This window comes from Sceloporus occidentalis, unplaced genomic scaffold (genome assembly GCF_023333645.1).
Source record: "Sceloporus occidentalis isolate IW3139 unplaced genomic scaffold, rSceOcc1.0.p SCAF_6, whole genome shotgun sequence".
In the NCBI taxonomy this organism is placed as follows: domain Eukaryota; kingdom Metazoa; phylum Chordata; class Lepidosauria; order Squamata; family Phrynosomatidae; genus Sceloporus; species Sceloporus occidentalis.
In genome coordinates this window covers 25,216,888-25,227,308 of record NW_028316986.1, presented here as the reverse complement: position 1 = coordinate 25,227,308, position 10,421 = coordinate 25,216,888, and the positions used below count along the sequence as shown (strand labels likewise).

At 43.4% G+C, this 10,421-nt stretch overlaps 1 protein-coding gene across 1 annotated transcript; it reads left to right on the top strand.

The window, feature by feature from the left end:
* The first annotated feature begins 276 nt into the window (after window positions 1-276).
* Window positions 277-1,017, top strand: LOC149310530 (mitochondrial disaggregase-like). The gene has a single exon (XM_089528416.1). It carries the CDS (start codon window positions 277-279, stop codon window positions 1,015-1,017), a length of 741 nt encoding a protein of 246 aa, XP_089384542.1.
* The last annotated feature ends 9,404 nt before the right edge of the window (window positions 1,018-10,421 follow it).

The following is a 10,421-nucleotide window of genomic DNA, read 5'->3' as shown; positions in this document are numbered from 1 at the left end:
TTTTAGTGTATGCTGAAAGCCGCGTATGCCGCACACTGTACACTGATTTGTATGTCAGCATACTCCATGTTTTTCTCAAATTCTCATACAAAATAGATTTTTAAAAAAGATTCAAACTGTTATATAGTCAGCCCTTTATATCCAAGGATTTTTTATCCACAGGTTCAAGTATCCATTGCTCGAAAACTTTTTTTAAAATATCAATAAATTCAGACCCAGCCGGAGTCCCGGCAAGTGGCAGCGGCGGCGGCCTCCTCTTGGTTCTCCGGTCAGAGTATGTGCAAGTATCTGCACAAAGATGTGAAGAAGGGGTTCATCTGGCTGGACATGTCGGAGTTTCAGGAGAGGCACGAGGTTGCCAAGTTTATTGGCTCCCCTCCGGGGTACGTTGGTCACGAAGAAAGCGGCCAGCTGACCAAGAAGCTTAAGCAGTGCCCAAATGCGGTGGTCCTCTTCGATGAAGTGGACAAGGCCCACCCAGATGTCCTCACCATCATGTTGCAGCTCTTTGATGAAGGGAGGTTGACCGATGGGAAGGGGAAGACCCTCAACTGCAAGGACGCCATCTTCATCATGAACTCCAATGTGGCTGGCGACAAGATCGCCCAGCATGCCTTGCAGCTGGGGCAGGAAACCATGGAAATGAGCCACAAGAGGATTGCCGAAAAACTGGATGACATCCAGATGACAGACAAGATAACCGTCTCCAAGCAGTTCAAGGAGAAAGTCATCCACCTAATCCTGAAGGCTCACTTCTGGAGGGACGAATTCCTTGGGAGAATCAATGAAATTGTCTACTTCCTCCCTTTCTGCCACTTGGAGCTCATCCAGCTGGTCAACAAAGAGCTGAGCTTCTGGGCAAAGAAGGCCAAGGTCAGGCACAACATCACTCTGGTCTGGGACCGGGAGGTCATGGACATTCTGGCTGATGGCTACCACCTGCACTACGGAGCCCGGTCCATCAAGCACGAGGTGCAGTGCTGGGTGGCACCTGAAGAGATGTCCTTCCCCTTATAGACGTTGTTGCAGCGATAGCAGCCGTGGGTCACCTGCCTCTCCCAGTGGTCCGGAAGGGGGCTGAGGGCCAGCCCATGGCAGAATTTCATAATGTGTGGTCTTGGAATAAATTCCAAAAAGCAAACCTTTATTTTGGCATTTTTAAAATAAGGGACACCATTTTACTAAGTCATTCTATTTAATGGGATTCGGACATCCATGGGTTCAGGAATCCACAATGTGACCTTGGGACCATATCCCCTGATCTCCTCTGATATCTGATATCAAGTTAATATTAACAGGGAGTGACCTAGGAATGACCTCACTACAGAAGTCTGGCCACTTTACACTTGGAAAAGTGGTTAGCGCTAGCAAGGTAACAAGGAGGGCACCCACCATGATGCGATCTCAGAGGCACCAGTATAATCCCTTTTGTCTTTAGGGGGAGACAATGGGTCATGGCCAAAGAAGGTGACTGCTTGTGCACTCAGGAAAGGGATGTTCCAGCTAGGAACGCAAAACTTTTGTCTGAGGTATTCACAGCAATCATCCAAATATTTACTGCAACCCCTGGCCATTCTGTTCCTCCTGGGAAACCATTTTGGCAAGAAACTAATCCTTTCATTCCTTGGTTTCTGCCCCCAGGATGTTTTGGGTATAAATATTAGTGCTAATACAGCAGCCCCTCGATCTAGTTTATAAGCAGCCAGGGATGCTGTTGATTTGACTAGACTAGACTCCCGAACCTTTTAGAGACCAAGTGCCCAAACTCAAAGGTGTTCCTGCACCTGTCAGTGGGCAGGACCTCCACCTTCTGCAAGGCAGGATTTCCACCTTCTGGGGGCAGGACTTAAAAATTTATATAAATTCCAAAAAGCAAACTTTGATTTTGCCATTTTATATAAGAGTCATCATTTTACTATGCAAATGTATTTAATGGGACTTCAGCATCCATGGATTTTGGTATCCATGGGCATCCTGGAACCAAAAACGAGTATATACCAAGGGCCCTTACAGCATTTTTATACCTTTGCATTTCCCAATGTACTAAGAAGTGGGACAGCTGTCATTTCTGTTGCCCATTCCTTAATGGCTTTAGCATCCTGATCTTTCCCACTTGTTTTATAAAACTCCTGGTATTCTGAACCATAGCAACAGGTTGGGAATAGAACAAAAACATTACATGCTGGTTGTGTGCTTATGGTGTAGAGGTTTGAGCACTGAACTAAGATACTGGAGACTGAATTGAATGCCTACTTAGCCATGGAAACCCACTGGGTGACCATGAGCAAGTCATACCCTCTCAACCTCAGAGGAAGGCAAAGGTAATATTATTTATTTATTTATTTACATTATTTATACCCCACCCTTCAGCCCTAAAGGCTCTCAGAGTGGCTTACAATTATTATTTTTAATAAGACGGTTCCCTGCCCTAAGGCTTACAATCTAAAAGACACGACGCAAAAGGAGAAGGGAATGATGGTGGAGAAAGGGATGAAGTCCAGTGGTTCTTCTCTCCCTCTGATGCCTGGACCAAGGCAGATGGACTAGAGGGCTCTTCTTCAGGCTAGCCCTGATGGAGCTGGGCCTGCCTGGTCAACTCCCTCCCAGGCCGAAGGATGACAGTTATGGAGGGAGGTGTCCGGGATTGCTGCCAGCAATCTCTGACTTATGCTGATAACCAAGCCTTCAGCCAACACTTGTAAGCAAAACAAACCTTGTGGAGAAGCAGTCTAAGAGCAAGCCGAGGAAACAAGCCGATGTCGGGGTTACAGAAAGTCAAGCGTACCGAAAGACGAGCTGAAGTCAGGAAGCCAGAAAGCAGCGTGGTCAAAACAGTCCGAGGTCACAATAGCCGAGAGATAACAAAGGTCCGGTCCGCGGTCAAGGTAACAAAGTAGCAAGGTAACAAGATGTCAGGAGCTAGAGCGACAGCAATCACACCAAGGGCTCATGCAATAAACTCTAGCAACAAACTCAAGCCTCTCTCCCACTTAAATCAGGGAAACTCTCCCTCGAGCCACCTCAGACTGGTTTGCTAATTGTCTTTCTGCAATCCTTCTGGATCTGTGCCTGCAAGCACTCTTGGCCCGTCTCTCTTGATAAGAAGGCACCTGCAGGCAAGCCTCATCTCCAGAGTCACCACTAGGCTGTGGCACCATAGGAGGCCTCTCCTCAGCACTAGGACCTGGTTGGACCTCCTGCTCTGGGGCTGGGGAAGCACAGCTGGGACCTGGCAGAGTAGAACTAACACCTGGTGTCGCCTCAATCAGCCCTTGCTCTGGAGGAGGCTCATCCTCCTCCTCATCCTCCGAGAGCTCATCTTGGCTGGCCATGACAGGAGGAGCCATTATCTTCAGGCTAGTCCTGGTGTATGGAGCCCTGGTGGCGCAGTGGTTAAATGCCTGTACTGCAGCCATTCACTCGAAACCACAAGGTTGCGAGTTCAAGACCAGCAAAAGGGCCCAAGCTTGACTCAGGCTTGCATCCTTCCGAGGTCGCTAAAATGAGTACCCAGACTGTTGGGGGCAAATTAGCTTACTTGCTAATTAGCTTACTTGATGTTCACCGCTATGATCTTTGGAATAGCGGTATATAAATAAAACAAATTATTATTATTATTATTATTATTAGCTGGGACAGCCTATTCACTCCCTCACAAGCCGAAGGATGACAGTTATGGAGGGAGGAGCCTCTATCTTCAGGCTAGCCCTGATGGAGCTGGGCCAACCTATTCACTAAGGTAAACCCTGCCTGAACTAATCTTTCCAAGAAAATCTTATGATAGGTTAGCCTAGGGGTCACTGTAAGTCAGAAATGACTTGAAGGTACACAAGCACATGATTCTGAGAATTATACTTTAAAATATAATTTTTCAAAGGTCTGTGAGAGAATCAACAGGTAGAGAGATATCCAGTGTATTGAAAATCTCTTTGGAAGTTGCTAAGAAGTCAATTCCAAGGTAGTGTTATCCAGGTGTAGCATACTACTAGGTGCTGCCAGACTAAAAACTGTAAGGGGGGGCTGTACTTTTAATGGTTGTGCCAAATGGGATTTCAGCAGGTATTGCTTGTCACACAGTTTGGTGACAAGCACAAACTGATGAAATTCACTCTTCTACACTACCATTTAAGGGATAGCAGCCATGTCCAGTATTCATTCTGACAACCCTGTAAAAACTCCCACAATCCCATAACACAGATGAATGTGGCTGAGGAGAGCTGTTGGTTAAACCATCAGGAAAGCCAAACATTTTCCACCCTTGCTCTTGACCATTCATTTCCTATGGCTAGGAAGAATTGGTTGTGCTGTTGTGATTGTCAAGCTGAAATGGCTTGCAAAAGGACAGCGGAGAGGACAAACAAAACATTTTCTATTATTGCTCCAGCCTCTAACCTTAGACATGGCAAGACATAAATCATCCCTCTCTCGCTTCAGGCTAATTTGGCGTGAAATATATGAGACAAGAATTTATTGTTCAATTTGCAGCTCTCTGATTGAAGAGCAACTGTATTCATTTCAGGAGCAAGCTCTAATTTTAGATCACGGCTAAAAGCACTTAGGAAAGAGCTGAAGCAGCTTTTATTTATTTATTTAGGGGGTATTGCTGTGCTGCCCATCTGAAACCAGTAAGGTTGGTACACAGACATTTTTAAAGAAACTGTAAAACATTAAAAGTAAAAGATGCAGGTTTTTGGAAAACTAATCTGCATTGGGCTCACCAAGCAAAAGCTTCATGGCACTTAGCCTGCCAAAACTAGATGTTCTTTATGATTTTATTTCATTTCCAAAAGAACCGCTGTAAGATGCAACGAGAAGCACTACCATCCTGCCACCAGCAATTACATGCCAAGGTTAAACAGAAAATTTGAAAGTTATTATTGAAAAACTGGACAATTAGTAAACATGGTATTAACCACTAACATGTTAATAATAACTAGCAGTAAATCCTCATATCTGGCAGTAAATTGGATTGCTTTCATCCTCCTCTAACTTGTCTTCCTGGAAATGCTTGGGAATGTTCCTGTCCTGCCCATCACATAAAGCTCCTGAGTCCTGAACTAATAGGGCTAAACTGTTACAGGAGAGGCCTGCACATGAAAGAACAAGAAGCAGACCATGCAAAGTTGATCTTTTGAAAAAGCACTCCTTTCCCATTATTCACTGAAAAGATAACTTGTTATCTGTTGCTGTGCTTTCTATTTTTCCATAATTTTTCCTTTGGGTGCAAGAAGGTTAAGATAGAGAATTTGAAAAAATTCCTCTCCATATGCATCTCAAAAATACCGTCAAACACCCTCAAAGTTTAACTTTTGAAAGTAACTAGAAAAATGGTACACCGATACAATATTGTTTATTTCTACATTAAAATATTTATATTCCACCATCTATCAAGAGGACAGGGCAGCAACAACAGAAACATTTAAATAATGTAAATTCAAGTTACACAATTTAAAATAATTCAAAACAATTATAACCAATTCCAAAACAATTTGGAACTATGTCTATTGAGAAAGAGTTTTATAACCTAGTTAGGCCAGTATTCTTAGGACTTGAATTTAATCCTTCCTTCAGTTTTGAAATGTAAATTCATCATCCACTCCTCATGACCTAAATAGTAACCAGAGACCACCCTACTAGTAACTCATTGTTTGTAAGCTCTGACCACAAGCACTAGTAGTCCAAAACCAGGGTGAAGCACCTCACACTACCATATTAAAGTGAGATGCCCTCCTTTTCAGCTCATGGACCATTCCAAAGTTTCAACCAGAATTGAAAAGCAAGTAGAACAGAAGCACATCATCAATGGAAAAGTGATTTCATTTTTGGATCCCCAAATAGTTATTGTTGTTAACTGCATTCAAGTTGACCTTTACTTATGGTATACTGTGAATGAGACACCTCCAAGACACTCTATCCTCAACCTTCTGAGATCCTGCAGACTCAGGGCTGTGTCCTCCTTGATTTTGCCTATCCACCTGGTATGTAGTCTTCCCTTCTTTCTACTGTCATCAAAGGCCCAATACAGACAGGCCCGAAAGGGCGGGCTGGGGCTGCCTTTCGTTGCTGTGCAGCAGCGCCACAGCAACTAAATTGTGTGGCGCTGCTGCGCAGCAAAAAAAGAGCACTAAAAAGCTCCATTTGGATGCAGCATAGCAGCATCATCACTGTACATGGTGTCTATACGGTGCTGTGCAGCGATGATGCCCTAATCACATGCTAGGGTTGCGGGGCACGTGGGCGCTCCGCCCCGAGGCAACCCTAGCATGTGACAAGGGCATCATTCAGGGCCTGTCTGTACCGGGCCAATCTCTCCTAGTGTTATCATCTTCTAATGAGCCATGCTTTCTCATGATGTGGTCAAGGTACAACAACCTCAATGTTGTCATCTTGGCTTCTAGGCACAGTTCAGGCTTGATTTGTTCTAGGACCCATTTGTTTGTCATTTTAGCCATGCACAGTATCTGCAGAACTATTCTCCAGCATCACACCTTAAATGAGTTGACTTTCTTTCTATCAGCTTTCTTCACGATTCAGCTTTCACATCCATACAGGGTGACCAGATGTCATAACTGCAAAGAAGGACAAGACTCCTAAAATGTAGGACATTCAAGCAAACCTAAATATAAATTAATTGCATATGTTTTTGTGGGTTTTTCGGGCTATGTGGCCATGTTCTAGAAGAATTTATTCCTGACGTTTCACCAGCATCTGTGGCTGGCATCTTCAGAGAATGCTTGCCTGGAAAGGAGTTGGGGATATATATATATATATATATATATATATATATATATATAGTGTGTGTGTGTGAGAGAGAGAGACCTGGGAAGGCAGGAGTGATTTGCATGTATATTGTTCTGTTGCTAATGGCAGACCTCAGTGTGGGAGGGTCTGCAAAAGAGGATTAGTGTCTGCTTGATTAGTGCTCATTGTCTGCTGGGAAACCCCTGACCCTGGGAGATTTCTCATTTGCCTTTTCTTAAGTCTTCAGCTTGCTATTTTTCGGACTGGTAGCCAAACCTTGTTTACTTTAAGGGTTTCCTCTTTCCTGTTGAAATTGTACAGGTATTTGTGGATTTCAATGGCTTCCCTGTGCATCCTGACATGGTAGTGGTTGGCATGGTCCAGAATTTCAGTGTTTTCAAACAGCATTTTGTGCCCAGGATGGTTTGTGGCATGTTTTGCTACTGCTGATTTTTCTGGCTGGCCCAGTCTGCAGTGTCTCTCGTGTTCCTTGATTCTTGTTTGCACACTGTGTTTGGTGGTCCCTATGTAGACTTGTCTGCAGCTGCATGGTTTGTGGTAAACTCCTGTGGCTGTGAGAAGGTCTCTCTAGTCCTTGGCTGAGCGAAGCATTTGCTGGATTTTCTTCGTTGGTTTGTAAACCATTTGAATGTTGTGTTTCCTCACCAGTTTCCCTATTCTGTCAGTTACTCCTTTGATGTATGGTAAAAATACCTTCCCTTTGGGTGGTTGTTTGTCTTCACTCTTCTGGGTTTATCTGGACCTGGCAGCCTTTCTGATGTCTGACCTGGAGTAACCATTAGCCTGTAGAGCCCGGTCTAGGTGCTTCAATTCATCTTCCAAGAGCTGGGGTTCGCAGATGTGTTTTGCCTGGTCTACCAGTGTTTTGATTGTGATTCTTTTTTGCCTGGGTGATGGTTGGAGTTCTTGTGCAGATATCTGTCTGTATGTGTAGGTTTTCTGTATACTGTGTGACCCAAACATTGGTTTGGTTTGTGGATGACTAGGAAATCCAAGAATGGCAGTGTTCCTTCCTTTTCTTTTTCCACAGTGAATTGGATGTTGAGGTGGATGTTGTTCAGATGGTTCAGGAACACATAATTGCATATGGTTTATTTACAACTATGTTATACATGCTGTATTTTATTATGTACTCAACCACATTTTTCTGATGAGCATTCATTAAAATGCTTTTCTGGCTTGCAGTATATTTACAGAGCTCTGAGCAAAACAAATGCTTAAAATTGTATTTTACTAGCAATGAACCCATGACTGAATCTACATTAAATTACTTTCATTTCTTGTTTTCCAGTTTGCATTCTCATCCCTCCTCCTTCCTCAGCCCAAATCGCACCCCTGTTCACCTTTGTGAAGCTGATCTGCTTCAACAACCCAAATCTTATTTTCTTTTCCACACCTCTATCCAAAAAAGAAACAAAAAACCCCTCCACATGGTCAGGGATAGTCTTCTCCACAGTCTGCAGCTACCAAGCCATTTGCAGCAGCTGGGGCACTAATAAATCTGTTGATACCTTTTCCTTGAGTGCTGGGATGACACAAGGACAGGTTTTATGATTCCAAATACAGTGGGGGATGCTTTTGCACTTCCTCCCAGACCCCCAGACATAAGGTTGAAATGTAGGACCTGTCTGGGAAAAGGAGGATCTCTGGTCATTCTGTATCGATAGTGATGGTTTTATCGAACCATTTCCTGTATTGCTATGTAATTTATATGCATTAGCCTACTAGCCCCACCACCTTTCCCTTCTCCTTTTATGTCATGTCTTTTTAGATTGTAAGCCTGAGGGCAGGAAACCGTCTAATTAAAAAGATTGTATGTACAGCACTGTGTACATTTACAGCGCTTTATAAATAAAGGTTAATAATAATAATATGTTGGTATGGAAAATCGTAACTTTAGTATTCAGTTGTATATCTTTGCATTTCAGGATCCTGTCTAGTTCTTGCATAGCTGCCCTCCCCAGTCCTAGTCTTCTGATTTCTTGACTGCAATGTCCATTCTGATCAGTGATAGAGACAAAGTATGGGAAAGTATGAGAAATCCTTATTTCAATTTCTTCATCTTCTATAGTGGGTCCTTGTTATCCACTGGGGTTTGGGTCCAGAATCCCATGTGGATATCAAAATCCATGGGTGCCCAAGTCCCATTAAATACAATGGTATAATGAAATTGTATCCCTTATATAAATATCATATGAATAGCAGATTTACGCTTGGAGGAAGGAGAAGTTTGGAGGAAGGAATATCAACAAATTAAGATATGCAGATGACACCATACTGCTAGCATAAAACAAAGACAGAGCAATAACTAAGGAAAGTCCAAGAAGAAAGTGATAAGGAAGGCTTACTGTTGAACTTTTAGAAAACAAAAATAATGACCATGGAGGATTTACATAAATTCAATGTACAGCCACCCCTTCATATCCAAGTTTGCTTTATATATATATTTCAAGCCATGGATCTATGCTAGCAGTATGGCGTTATCTGCATATCTTAATTTGTTGTTATTCCTTCCTCCAAACTTCTCCTTCCTCCAAGCGTAAATCTGCTATTCATATGATATTGTCTGCATATAAGTTGAACAAAGAGGGTGACAGAATGTAGCCTTGTGTAGCTCCTTTTCCAATTGGGAAACATTTTCTTTCTCCATATTCTGTTCTAGCAGTAGCCTCTTGTCCTGAGTACAGGTTATGCATCAAGACAATCAAACGGTTAAGCTCCATGAATTAATTCATAAGAACAAAAAAGAACAAATATTAAACATCTGGTGTTGAGCAATATTAGGCTAAACCCAAATGCTTTTTGCATTTCAGGAATAAAATCAGATGCAGATCTAACTTAAATTTCACTAGATGGCACCACAGCAGCCACATTTGAAATGTTTGTGTGGTTTCAGCCAAGAGATGAAACTAAACATTTAGCTGTAAAGGAACAATTCTGTTTATCACACGGAGGGCAAATTGATAAAATCACATGCAGAAATGGGATTTTAATATCCGGCTATTGTTTGTCAGATGTGTTGGTGTGAAAGAGAAATAATCCGAAGGGAAAGCTCCTTTGTATTTTCAGAATAGTGGCGGGGTACATACCGCCGCTTTGCGGCGGTCTGCCGCCGCCGCCAGTAGGTCCGTGGGGGAGCCGGAGCCTTCAGACGGCCCGACTCCCGCGCGGACCGAAAAAGAAGCTCCAAAATGGAGCTTCTTTTACCGTCGCGTTTGCGACGTAGCGAGGCGCCAGGGGCGCGCTCGCTACGTCACAAGCGGCGCGACGCGTACGGACGCTCAGCGTCCGATATGCAAAGATGGCGGCGCCCATGTGGAAGGGGCGCCGCCATCTTGTCCGTATAGAATACGTACTAGGGTTAGGGGGGTGCGGAAGCACCGCCCCTTCCTAACCCTAGTACGTATTCTATACGTACTAAATGGCGGTATGTATCCCGCCGTAGTGAAAGTAAAAAGGAGCTGGTTTTGACGACTTTGCCTTTAAGTTATTTTCGAGTTATTTCTGTTTCACATAAACGTTGTCTGCAAAAATATCCCACAAATGTGGTTTTTCCCCAACTTTTTGTTCTGAATGTCATCTGAAAAAGTGGGTTATTTTCAGTTTAAATTTAGTTTCTGCATGGGATTCATGCCTTGTGATAAAACTTGTGATGGAGA

Bases quoted from the DNA above. Each gene is read 5' to 3' on its own strand.
- LOC149310530 (XM_089528416.1), top strand. From the start codon at position 277: ATGTGCAAGTATCTGCACAAAGATGTGAAGAAGGGGTTCATCTGGCTG.